This window comes from Scyliorhinus canicula, chromosome 9 (assembly GCF_902713615.1).
Source record: "Scyliorhinus canicula chromosome 9, sScyCan1.1, whole genome shotgun sequence".
Classification (NCBI taxonomy): Eukaryota; Metazoa; Chordata; class Chondrichthyes; order Carcharhiniformes; family Scyliorhinidae; genus Scyliorhinus; species Scyliorhinus canicula.
Window position 1 is genome coordinate 24,895,797 of NC_052154.1, and position 13,753 is coordinate 24,909,549.

The following is a 13,753-nucleotide window of genomic DNA, read 5'->3' on the forward strand; positions in this document are numbered from 1 at the left end:
AAACTCAGCAACTCTCCTCAGCCAGTTTCTTCTAATGAGATTTCACTGACCGCTTAAACAAATATTTTCCACCTTCAAAACTATCAAGGAAAACAGGCAGGGCATCAAATCATTAATTCATGTTGACATTTAAAAACTGGGTGTTAATGATGAAACTCCCTCTTTGCAGAGCGGTTGTTGCGTCAGTCTGAAGTTTTCAGGAAGACTCAGTTCCTGGCAATCCCAGGTGCAGCCTCTTCCAAAAAAAACACCAGAAGCTATGCCAAACTATACACAAGGGACACTACAGCAGAATCTATAACACACTGTTGTTCAACTTTCTGCAATGCAATCATCGCTTTCGTGCCACTAATTCTTATTTAAAATTCCACCAGAAGCAGTTGGCAAAGGATTAATACAATTTCACCCCATTGTTCGGTTCTATTCAGTAACCAGGAATTAAAAGTTAATTCACCAGTGAAGCTCGCAGTGTTGTTTTCATTTGCTTGACATTAACAGCAAGCAAAACGCATTTGGACTGATCGAGTTTCCTCACATGAAGTTGGCCAAGGTAGTTTGTGGAAAAAGAACTGTTGTGGCTTCTCTCATTAAAACAATCAAATCATTGAGCAGATAATTGCTTATCAAAACATAAATTGCCATTTTAATACAATGACCAATTTAGAAAAGAAAAGTGGATTACTCACTAACCTTTTTTCTTTCAATGGGCAGATTGCAGTCCACTGCTGGGTCTTGGGATCATAGCACTCAACAGATTCAAACAATTTTCCATATGAGCCACCACCCATTGCATAAATCTTTTTCTTCATAGCTGCATAGCAGCCAATCTGTTAGAAACCAGATGAAAAAGTGGAAAATTCAACCTTTCAACATCTACCCTGATTTTCAAAACAAAGCCGGCTATTTCTTTAGAGAAATCTGCGAAACAGTCCTGGAATGTTAAATTAGTGAATCGGCTGAATTTCCGCACTGTTGATAAGGTGTGCATATCTAAATTAGCTGCAGGGGTCAGAAAATATTATACGCGCATTTTGTTTTTGCTTTCCTGCCTTCTTCCAGTTTTCGTCAATATCCCATGTCCCAACGGTGTTCATTTCTACAGTTTATCAGTGTCAGAAATACCCAGGCTCTTTGGCCAAATGTGTGTCTTGGCAATAAATGTTGGCAAATCATTCAATAGTACTGTCCTGGATTTGGTAGTGTTGGGTTATGCAGTACTTACCCAATGTGTTTTATTTCCTTTATGTGCTATATTCCTTGCTTTTACAAAGGAGAGAGTACGTTTTTGGTATTCTTCACTTTGTTTATACAGAAGATGAGTAGCGCCACAGCAGGATGGTGAGTAAATAGAAGTAGTTGGTATGGCCTCAGTGTGGATGAGCAAAGCCCCCAATTAGAATCTTCAGTCTGGTGTTTTTCCGTTGTATTTTTGAATGTTGGGTCTATGGAATCCTTGCTCGTCTCCAAGTGCGGATAGATCATGTATCCGCTAGAGCAGTACCTCTAATTTGCCTGGAGAGGAGTGAGCTCCTTTGTGTAGCAAGTCTTGGCATGGTGTGGGCATCCATGGGTTGCTGGCTAGTGTACACAGTGTTGGGCCATGTGGGTGGTATTCTGTTGTTTCCTTTTCTTTGGGATGTTCTTCGTTGCCTAGATGTCTTGGGAGGCTGAGCTAGGTTTTGTGCATTCTGCTTTTTCCTTTTTTTGTCTTGTGGAGGAGGGCGTGCACCACAAGGCCAGGTGTCCATGGCTATGTCCTGGTATCCGGTCATCCTGTTGCTGTCAGTGAGAGGGAGACACTGACATGATTTTGATCTGCACCACAAGTATGAAAATTTGCAGGTCCTCTCTGTACAAATATATGGAATAGTGGTCGCTCTGTATTGTGCTGGTTTTTGGAGATTTGTTGCGCCTGGTGGCTGTACGTAAAATATCCTCTTAGAACTAATTTCTTCACAAATTTTTTCTGTATTTATTTTTGTTATCTTGGGGTTCAAGAATTGTTGACCGTCTCCTGCACAGGTACAGGCAGATCTTTATCGGAGAAAAATACCATAAAATGTGCTATTTTTACCTCTGGTGCAATTGGAGTTGGGGGAGCTGTGTCCTGGTGCACTCCCAGACCTGGCGCGAAATTCTTATCCTACATCCTCTCGGCTGGGTATTCACTACATGTGTGCCAGTTTACCATGCTTTCATGACTTTATCCTCTTTTCTCTCATTCTCCAGTATATCCGTATATCGTTTCTCCTGGTGCAAACAAAGGCACCGGGTTTAATGTTTGGGCGGAAACAACTGTATTGTCATTCGCCTGTCTTTTTCTGTATTCATGTACGTTGAAGCATTTATACTGTACTGCATCAATCCTGATGATTTGTGGTGTTATTTGTAAAAATGGGAAAACCCTAATACAAATAGGTGTTAAAAAATGCCTGTCTACATTGTTCAACACAATAACTGGGTTGTAATGGGATGGACCATTCTACAGTTACCATCCTTAACAAATATCAACAACTTAGGGCTGTTTTATTGCAAGTACTGATGATGTATCATTAGCAGATAGAAATCAAACTGTTGACCCTGCTCTGGTTATGAATGATGCTTACTTTCACTCAACCACAAAGCTAACTAACTTTGAAATTCTGGTTGAAATATAAGGTTTATAGGGAGCTCATTGTGGCAGCACGGTAGCATTGTGGATAGTGCAATCGCTTCACAGCTCCAGGGTCCCAGGTTCGATTCCGGCTTGGGTCACTGTCTGTGCGGAGTCTGCACATCCTCCCCGTGTATGCGTGGGTTTCCTCCGGGTGCTCCGGTTTCCTCCCACAGTCCAAAGATGTGCAGGTTAGGTGGATTGGCCATGATAAATTGCCCGTAGTGTCCAAAATTGCCCTTAGTGTCGGGTGGGGTTACTAGGTTATGGGGATAAGGTGGAGGTGTTGACCTTGGGTAGGGTGCTCTTTCCAAGAGCCGGTGCAGACTCGATGGGCCGAATGGCCTCCTTCTGCACTGTAAATTCTATTTTTTTTTTTTTTAATTGTCCTATTTTTATACATTCTATTTGCTACATTATTTGGCAATGCACCAGACAAAGTTCTACATTTTTGCAGAAGACTAACAGTACACAGCAGATTAAGAAATTGTTGCTAGGGTAGCACGCAGGCACAGTGATTAGCATTGCTGCCTCACGGCGGCGAGATCCCAGGTTCGATCCCGGACCTGGGACACTGTCTGTGTGGAATTTGCACATTCTTTTTTAAAATAAATTTAGAATACCCAATTCATTTTTTCCAATTAAGGGGCAATTTAGCATGGCCAATCCACCTACTTTGCACATCTTTGGGTTGTGGGGGCGAAACCCACGCAAACACGGGGAGAATGTGCAAACTCCACACGGACAGTGACCCAGAGCCGGGATCGAACCTGGAACCATGGCGCCGTGAGACTGCAGTGCTATCACTGCGCCACCGTGCTGCCCAATGCACATTCTCTTTGTGTCTGCGTGGATCTTGCCCCCACAACCCAAAGATGTGCAAGATAGGTGGATTGGCCACGCTAAATTGCCCCTTAATTGAAAAAAATAATTGGATACTCTAAATTTATTTTAAAAAAGGAATTGCTTCCACGGTAGCACAGTGATTAGCATTGCTGCCTCACGCCACCGAAGATCCGATTTCGACCCTGGCCCCAGGTCACTGTCCGTGTGGAGTTTGCAGTCTCCGTGGGTCTCAACCCTACAACCCAAAGATGTGCCTGTTGTGTGAATTTGCCATGCTAAATTGCCCCTTAATTAGAAAAAAAAGAATTGGGTACTCTAAATTTATTTGAAAAAAAAGAAATTGCTTGTCCCATAACATCACTTAATTTAATGGAATAGATTCATTGATCCTGGGACTGAGTATATTACAAGTACATACAAAATTTCAACCACTGCTGCACTGTACCTGCACAAGTCAGGATGTTGTAACAGTCTTTCCTCCCCCCCCCCCCCAAACCCATTTAGCAAAATTTATAATACTCACCTTTCGAACCATAGTCATATTAGGTTGCTTGGTCCATGCCTTAGTGTGAATATCATAGGCCTCCATTGATAATAGCTCCTTTTCACCATCTTCACCACCCAGTATATAAAGAACGCCATCTATTGTCACAATTCCAAAATTGTGTCTTGCCTGAAAATACATATATGTTTAAAACTGAATACTTAAATTTCATCATTACCATTTAGGAGGAAGGTCAGAAAAAGAAAAAAAAAAGATTTCCGGAACTGTAAAAGTAACAGAAATATGCTGAACTCTAAAAAATGACCACTTCGTTGCTGGACATTTTGCGACACTAAAAGTACTATTTAAATGCAACTTGTCCTTGAAGAAAAATCCAAATATTAAAGTGATAGGTCATTTGGAAATGATTTTCAATAATTTACATGATGAGGTAATAAACATCCGCAAAACCAACAGGCAACTTGAATATTATGCGCGATTGCATCACAACGAACCTCAAGTGAGTGACATCGGAGCAGCTATCGATAGGGATGTTTGAGTGGTATGGGTGGACGGTAGTGGCCCGCCCGGCTTCTATGAAAGGAAGTTTGGAGGACCACTTGTTTTTTTTTTCCATCTCTACATTCAGCTGTATTTTTTAAATCAAAATTTACCTAGTTGATTGTGATCTATAGATCACCTATTCATACAGTCCCTTCTTGGGTCACCCATACAATTACATTTGGGGCATGACTTCACGAGAGTAGCCACAGTTGCTGCAGGGCAACCCAATCTTGCAATGGGGGTTTCAAACAGGCGTTAGGAGTATGCAGCTGCAAAGGGCCTCATGTCCCTCTCTGGCCTTTACCAATATGATGGATGGATACATAATGAGTTTGTGTTCCCTGCCCACCATATTGGAGGCTCAGGTGGCTAAAAGACTTTCGAGGCCACTAAATTCCTTCTATTGCTGGTTTAAACTCATTACAACTCAAACACAATAACTTTTAATTACACAAACAAAATTATCAAGGAATCAGTATCAAATGCAATTCAGTGAATCAGGAGCCTGGACAACTTTGAACTTTGCAGACACTTACCTCATTCATTGGAGGAATGGGGCTCCAGCAGTTAGTATCGGAGTCATATTTCTCTCCTGAACTTAAAGTCACTTTGTCTGAATCCTGGCCACCGAGTACAAAGAGGAACCCTTCTGCAGTGAAAGAGAGAAAAATATATTTAAGTATTCTAACTTTATTCTTTGAAATAACATCACCACCCTTCTGTAATGATTCTCTGCCTGTCAGGATTGATTGATTTTGATTGATTGATTGGATTTATTGTCACATGTACTGAAGTACAGTGAAAAGTATTCTTCTGCGGCCAAGGGAACGTACACAGTACATACATAGTGGACAAAGAAAAAGCATAATCGACAGAGTACATTGACAAATGGTACATCGACAAACCGTGATTGGAAGACATGTAAATTGAAAAGCTCAAACCATAGGCACTTACAGAACATTTTGCAGTATTGCATCATCAATCAGCAGGAAGGTATACTTTAAATGAAAGGAAAATTACATGGGGTTGTGGTGGAAAGCAAGTGTGGAAACCTTTATTCAAATGCTATCGTTTAGACTTGTGCAAAGGATTTTGCGGAGGTTGTTATTGTTTTCATTTTCTTCGAAGTACCTTTTTATACATTTCATTATGCAAACAAGGCCCAAAGACACACCATCACAAATGAGAAAATGACTGAAATTGGCCAAAGCCACCTCTTACAGAAAAAATATCGACCTCTGTTGAGTAATGCAGTTCGATTGCTGGCAAGAATATAACAGTAATTTTGACAGCATGCATCAATGGCCCAGCCAACTTCCAGCTTTTGTAGTAGTTGCTTAGAGCTGCTAACAGTTTTATAAAGTGGTTTCAAGGAGTATTTTGTGGGTGGTCAAATCAACTAATCCAAACTTCACACACTTGTAACATGTGTTGGGTCACTATCTCTGAAAGTAGCCTGAAGATAGAGTGCTTTCTTTTGGCTCATGGTAAGGCAAAACACCACCATTAAGTTATTGTAGTAGCTTCAAACAAAGAGTATACAAATAAATGGTTGCCTGTTGAACTCAAATGATGCATGTTACACCCAATACCACAGGGAGTTTAACGGTCAGCCTATCATTAGCAACCACGATTCAACCTGCATTACAGTTTTTAAAAGATTCTTCATGGCCTGCTTCTTTAGTTGCTTTAATGCAAAACCATGAAAAAGCTCAAAGGATTTCAGGCATTTCATGCATGCAATGTATTTTTATTGATACAGAAATTATGTACAAAATAATTATGGTATCAGGTAAGCCACAGAGTGGGTCTTTCCAAATAAATCATTAATTGGCAAATGGTGTAAGCTCTCAGATGCAATGCATCTCCTATGGCAAGCTATAAACTAGCCATATTCTTACCTGCTGACAATATTCCATGGTTAATGCGTGGAATACTCATTGGGGCCAATTCTATCCAAAGTTGTCGGTTACGGTCATATAATGGGCACATGCACCGCATCACAGCTGTAGGTTTCCGCATACTAAAGGATAATGAAGAACTGATAAATGCATGTAGATATTTTTACCTTCGGAAAAGTGCTTATTTATTTTACACAAAAGGCTCGTCAGGAATGGCATGCTAACCAGAAACAACGGTGGAAATGGAATACAAAATTTTTAACGGAGAAGTGGGTGAATATTTGAAAAATAAACATTTAAATGACACATAGGGCAGAAAAACCAGGATGAAGTGCAAAGCTCTTTCAGAGAACAGCATCAGCAGAATGAATCAAATGGCCTGTCCTTTGCTGTGGACTTCTATATTTCTTCAAATGTTTAGCATATGATCTCCTGTCAACCATTTCAAACAACTCAAAATAAATTATTAGCCATGCATCATTGAATTAAAATATTGATTTATTTCCCATCCTCCCTTTTGACTCTGCTTGAAGTAATGCACAATTCCACGTCTGATATGGTGGGTAGGAAATGTTCTCCCTTGTATCTGCCTTGTTGCATGCTGGAACACTTTTAATTGACCCAATTTTCTCTCAACACTTACCACATTGTATTTAGCAGCCACAAGCCCATGTCCAACCATCTGTGGTACATGGTAATGCTCTGTGCCCCGCCTACTAAAGCTAACCGCAATTGATCATTTATAACAATTACATTTAAACAAATTAAATTCTTTGCTCATTACAAGGCTTGGGTGGTGTTGGGAGTAGGGTGAAGAAACAGATTGGAGAATTGCACATCTCATCTTATGGACAGCTAATTTGAACCCCACTCACCTCCTTTCTTCTCCACCCACTGTCACGATACATTCGGAATACCCTCTAGGTTTAAAGGTAGCCAGCTGAGCCTCTCCTTCTCTCTGGCTGAGGGGAATGTTGGTACACTCTTTGACAATTTCACGCACCACAGGTTCATTCAGCATTTGCTCCCTCAGATAACTGGGGTCCAGGCCATTTACCCAAACCACAGACATCACGTCTTTCATATGAACCTAAAATAATTAAAGTTTCCCATCATTAAATATCTGTCATGTCACCTTTCTGCAACTGTCCAATTTCTAATAGCGAACCACACATTTTCAGTAACAAAATCATTAAAAAAAAACACAGATAATCAATTAGTCGTGAAAACATTGAAGAAACATTGAAGTTAACATTTCTAAATAAGTGCGCAGAGCAAATTTTGACTTGGGAACAACCACCAAACTGAATGTTATAACATAAGAGAAATAATTTTTAAGAAGCCTGGGAAAAAAGGAAAAGAACTGAGTGAAGATAGTTCAATTTCTGCAAGGAGCTGGGTGTCTATCACACATCTTGTTTAAATATCTCCAACTCAAACTGCCAATGCAATCAACACCCACTGCTGGATTACTATCTGACCAATATTCAGTACACTCTTCCTACGGGGTCACGTTATGGGAGGATTTAGGTGCAGATTAGCAGGGGCCAGCCTCAGGACAGTAGTTTGCAGTATCTGGAGCCTGGTGGAAGGGATCTTAGCTTCGAGTGACTGGTCTGTAATTTCAGGTTCTATTAATTGACTAAATTTGCTGCATTAGGAATCTAGCATATTAGACAGAAAGATGAGTCCAGTTTGAACTGGAGGCTATTAAACAAGACAACCTGAGCAGTACCTTGCTGCTGCCTGCCACAGGAGTATGACTTAGTTCCAATGTTTCTTTGCAGGATAGTTCATCTCAGAGCACCTCAATTCCAAAGTGACCACGACCTATCCTGGTTCGAAGACACACTGTTTATCATCGGACACCTGACAAACGCAGGTTTGAACCTTTCTGGTAGCCCTACAAGTGCGAGGATGTTCCCCCCCTTTATTCGTTCATGGCACGTGGGCGTCGCTGGGTGGGCCAGCATTTATTGCCCGTCCCCAAGGGCATTTAAGAGTCAACCGCATTGGCAATATATCTACAAAAGAAGCACTCTGGGTTATATTTGTAATACTTTTCGCTCAATTTTGAAACTCAGCCAGAGATGTGTACTTCCACAAACTAAGAAGTTCCCAGTCAGTCTAGGGTGAAATAAAAATTCAGGAAAAAAAACAGAATAGAAATACATGACTTTATTAACACTCGAGGAGTGCAGTTATCAAAAAAGAATAAAAATACCCTCTCAGCTGTATAGCTCACTGATACTGCGCCGGTTCATTTAGAAAGAAAGACCACTCGAGTACGGTAACAGGCAGCAATGGAAAGTGATATCCTAGCATGAGGCGCCACCTTCAGTCCATGATAGGTAACAGCAGAAAACCAGGGAGACACAAAAATAACTACAGCATAAACCAGGCAATATCTGTCAGATGGTCTCAGCAAAGATATCCTGAGAGATTAGAAGAAAATTTTTAACCCAAGGATTGACATGCAAATGTGAAATTCATTGTTCGTAGTTACAATATAACTGTGCCTATGTTACTGAATCCCTTTTAGAATCTAGGTTGGATGAAAAGTGATCCCCAGTGTAAAACATAGAAGTTTCACACTAGTGATTGACTTTTGAATTGAATCCTGCATGTATACATATATTGGGCATTACAAAATCAGAATTAAGGAAATTGCAGATCACAAATGTTTTTACATTTTGAACAACTATGTCCTCTTTCAATATTCAGAATTGGAGTTTCAAACATGCATTTTTGGTATCTAGAATATCACAACGCTAGTTAGAAAACTTGCTTATTGCTATTATTTGTAGTACTCTTGATTATTTGAAGTAATCTTGGTTTTATTATGTGGATGTTGTTAGCTGAACTATACCAAAAGCTTGTCTGGTGGTAACTAAACAAAAACAAACATCGGTCGAGTAATAGATGATGGTACTCCTTCACTAGGTCACATTTCTGAAATAAATTCCTCATCCTGTGCATTTGTGTGTGCAGAAGTTGAAAATTCTCAGAAGCAAAAAAAAAAACCTTACAGGATTGGGATGGTATATTCACACCGTTGGAGAGACGGACTAGAAAGATTCATCGCCTATGGATCCAGGGCGCTCTCAACGCCCGGCGATGGTACTCTCAAATTGAGGAGGAGGGCTCATCAGTTGTGTTTGGTTTGAAACAATTTCACCAGTACATCTGTGGCAGGCAGCTGTGATCGTGATCGACCACAAGCCCTTTTTGGGACTTTAAGATGAAGACCAAATTAGGGCTTGTGGATAAAGCAATCCCATCTATTGTCTCCGCCCAGATACAGTGGTGGGCCCTGTTACTTACAGCTTAAGAATATCTTAGAGCTCTTCCCTGGAATGCGAATAGCTAATGCTGATGCCTCCCACTGCCCACGAGCCAGGTTTCCTTGCCGGCATTGGAAGAGATCACGATGAACTTGAATTCCTGAGAGGCATGACCAGTGTCTGCAAAGCAAATCAAGACCTGGACACAAAAGGATCCAACACTGCCAAAATTCTGAGTCCAAGGAAAACCCTCCAACGACATGAAACCTTACTTGACCAATAAAGATCAACTTAAGTGTTGAGGGCGGTATCATTCTTTGGGGGCCCCAATCTTACTGGAGCTACACAAAGGCCAGCCTGGTGTCTCGATAATGAAAATGCTCTCCAAGGGTTACGGTTGGTGGCCTGGTCTTGGCTCCCATCATGGGCTTGGTGAAGGTGTGTGGTTCATACCTCGAAAACCAGAAATTCCCTCTTATGGCCTTGCTGCACCCTTGGGAGTGGTCAGCCAGGCTGTGGGTACAGGTTCACGTCGACTTTGCCAGGCCCTTTCTGGGTTCTATGTTCCTGTTCGATACACACTCCAATTGATTGGAGATACACCACAAGGGCTCCATGACCTCCCACATTACGATCAAGAAACTGCGACAGAGTTTTTGCATGCATGGCATACCAGAGGTCTTGGTTTCCAACAATGGCACGGCCTTCAGCAGTGGGGAGTTCCAGGCCTCCGGGAAATCAAACGGCGGCAGACATATTAGAACTGCACCATATCACCCGTTGTCCAATGGACTGGCAGAATGAGCAGTGCAGACCTTCAAATTTGGCAGGAAAAGCAACCGACAGCATCCATTGTGACCAAAGTGGTGTGGTTTTATTCAATTATAGGATCACTACTCACGCTACGACAGGAATCGTCCTGGATTCGTGTTAACGGGGCGGCGGCTTTGCATGAGATTAAGCCTATATTCCCAAACGTGACCGGGATGGAGTCCCAACAAGAGAATCATAAAAGAAATGGTAATTCGGTGAGGTCCAGAATATTTAAGACAGACGACCTAGTCTATGTGAGGAACTTTGAAGATGGCTCCAGTTGGGTCCTTGGAGTCATACTGGTTAAAACTTGGCCCGTATCCTATAAAGTGAAGGTCCAGGATAAGGTCTTGAGGAAACACCTGGGCCACCTTAGAAATAGGGATCTGTCTCTGTCCAAGCCTCACCACTGGCCACAAGAGGTGGCCGTCACCAGTGCAGAGCTACCGTCTGTAGAGAATCCTGCAACCATCTCCCTGATGACAAGGACTCTGGTTCCGAGATGGAAGCAAAGGAATCAGGTGTTCTGTTTGTAACAGATAGAGGGGGGGGGGGGGGGGGGGGGGGGGAATCATCATCTGTAACTCTTAGGTGCTTCCCCCGGAAGCGAAGATTATTATCTGGTTCACACCTCCAGATCCCATTTCACGCTCATCAGACCAAAGGCCAATTGCAAAGAGGCGGAAAAGACCTCTTCACCGCGAAGTACAGAAGGAAAAATGGATTTAAGGGATGTTATAATGGCCAAGGAGGACACGAAGGATCGTCAATAGATCTCCCCATGGGCTTTGTGGAATACGAATTCCCCTATTGAGCAGGCACGGCTCGCCAATAGGAGATACATGGCAGGAGTTGATACCCACAATAATGACCTGGACCAATTGCTCCGTAGATCCCCAGGTTGGGACGCAAGGGTTGTGCACTGCGGCTCTTCTTGTGCCACTCAATAAAGGAAGTTACTGTTAGGAGACTGTCCTCGGCGAAGTTATTGCACAGAGTATAAACCCAATCTACTCAATTTCGCCAAAAAGCAGGATTAAAAGCATCCCAAGGCAAGTATGGAGGCCAAAACTGTACATAGTACTGCACTCCAGATATGGTCTTGCCAAAGCAACTGCAGCAAGACCTCATAGCTCTTGTACTCTGAACCCTTAATAAAGGCAAACATGCCACTTGCCTTCTTATGCTGTGTGCGCTTGTAACTTTGTCTTTCATATACAAGGACAAAACCCAAATCCCTCTGAGTACCAACATTTACCTGTCATTCACCGTTAAAATAATTCTATTTTTCTATTCTCCCTACCAAAAATTGATAAATCTTACATTTTTCCTATGTTTTACTAAAACCATCAACTCTTGCCACTCACTTAACCATTCTATATTCCATAGCAGACACTTTGTCCTCCTTACAGCTTACATTCCCACCTAGCTTTATGTCATCAAAAATGCTTGGCCACATTACACTTGGTCCTTTCATTTTAGCCATTAATGCAGACTGTAAATAGCGGAGGTCCCAACACCAATTCTTGCAGCACCCCATGAATAACATGCTGCCCGTTTTTTCCTATTCTTGTTTTCTGCCCTTTAACCAACCGTCTATATCGCTTTTAATTATTAATGCCAAACCCCATGAGCCCTTATTTTGTGCAAAATTTCAAGTAGCATCTTATCTAATGCTGTTTAGAATCTAAATATATTACATCCACTAGTTCTCCTTTATCCACCTGAAAGTTAAATCCTCAAAAGACTCAAGTAGATTTGAAAAAACATGATTGCCTTTTCATAAAGACAAGTTGACCCTGCCCGAAATCATATTATGATTTACTTAAGTGTCTGGTTATCATTTCAGCAACATATTCTGACCTGCATTGTGTATTTTCTCTCTTTTCCTGAATAGCAATATTATGTTTATTGCACTCGGATGGTGTGTATGCTGGAGGGCAATTTTCAGAGATGGCGTTCCCATGAAACTGCTTTCCTCATCCTTCGAAGTGGTCATAGGTCCAGAAGGTGCCGTCAAAGGAGCCTTGGTGAGTTGCTATAATGCATCTTGTAGACAAAATGGTACACACTGCTGCCACTATGCATTGGTGGTAAAGGGAGTGTACGTTGAAGGTGGTGGATGGGGTGCCAATCAATCCTTGTAATGGATGGAAGGTCATTGATGAAGCAGTTGAAGATGGTCGGGCTAAGGAGACTACCCTGAGGAACTCTTGCAACAATGTCCTGGGACTGAGATGAATTCCATTTGGTCTCCTTAATGCCACACGTAGTCAAATGCTGCTTTGATATTAAGGTAGTCAAATGCTGCTTTGATATCAAGGCAGTCAATATCACCATACTGCTGGAGTTTAGCTCTTTTGTCCATGTTTGGATCAGTCTGTAAGGAGGTCAGGTAGTGTGTTGCTCTGGTAGAACACAAACACAGTGTCAGTGAGCAGGTTATTTCTGAGCAAATGCCGCTTGATAGCTCTGTCAACAACCGCTTCAATCACTTTAATAATGATCGAGAGTAGACCGCTGGGTTGGATTTGCCCTGCTTGTGTACACGGGACATAACCCGAGCAATTTTCAACATTGCTAGGGTGTTAGCTGTACTGGAACAGCTTGGCTAGCGTCTTGCCCAGTTCTGGAGCACACGCCTTCAGTAACAATGATGGAATATTGTCAGGACCCTTGCCGTTGCAGTATCTACTGATGTGCTGGGCTCCCATATTGTGAGAATGGTGATATTTGTGGAGCCTCCTCCTCTAGTTAGAGGTTTACTTGTCCTTCACCATTTACAATTGGATGTGGCAGAACTGCAGAGCTTTGAGCTTAGATCTGAACCAATGTTTATGGGATTGCTTAGTCCTATCTACTGCATGCTCCTTCTGCTGTTTGGCATGCAGGTAGTCCTGTGTTATAGCTTCACCAGGTTGACACCTCCATTTTAGGCATGTCTGGTGCTGCTTCTAGCATGTCCACCTGCACTCTTCAATGAACCAGGGTTTATCCCCTCACTTAGTGTTAATGGTGGAGGGGGGGGGGATAGGACAGGCCACGAGGTTACCATCTACAAGATGCAGTTCAGCAACTCACCACGGCTCCTTCGCCTATCCTGGTCTAATACAATGTTCATAGAACGGCATTACAATTTGTTGACATGAATTTTTCTTTTGGTCAGGAGTCATGACAAAATGCTACTGTATCAAAATTCCCTTTCAAG

At 42.0% G+C, this 13,753-nt stretch overlaps 2 protein-coding genes across 2 annotated transcripts in view; both read right to left on the reverse strand.

The window, feature by feature from the left end:
- The window catches only part of LOC119971160 (gigaxonin-like), a 58,615-nt gene extending 51,083 nt beyond the window's left edge, over window positions 1-7,532 (reverse strand). Inside the window, 5 exon segments of the mRNA XM_038806356.1 lie at window positions 691-827; window positions 4,023-4,172; window positions 5,084-5,196; window positions 6,449-6,570; window positions 7,324-7,532. Coding sequence (XP_038662284.1) covers window positions 691-827; window positions 4,023-4,172; window positions 5,084-5,196; window positions 6,449-6,570; window positions 7,324-7,532 — 731 coding nt within the window.
- A 5,270-nt stretch (window positions 7,533-12,802) lies between these two features.
- The window catches only part of LOC119972019 (zinc finger and BTB domain-containing protein 7A-like), a 33,476-nt gene continuing 32,525 nt past the window's right edge, over window positions 12,803-13,753 (reverse strand). The window contains exon 4 of the mRNA XM_038808440.1: window positions 12,803-12,953. Within this exon, the coding sequence (XP_038664368.1) occupies window positions 12,803-12,953 (151 nt within the window). The remainder of the gene's footprint in view (window positions 12,954-13,753) is intronic.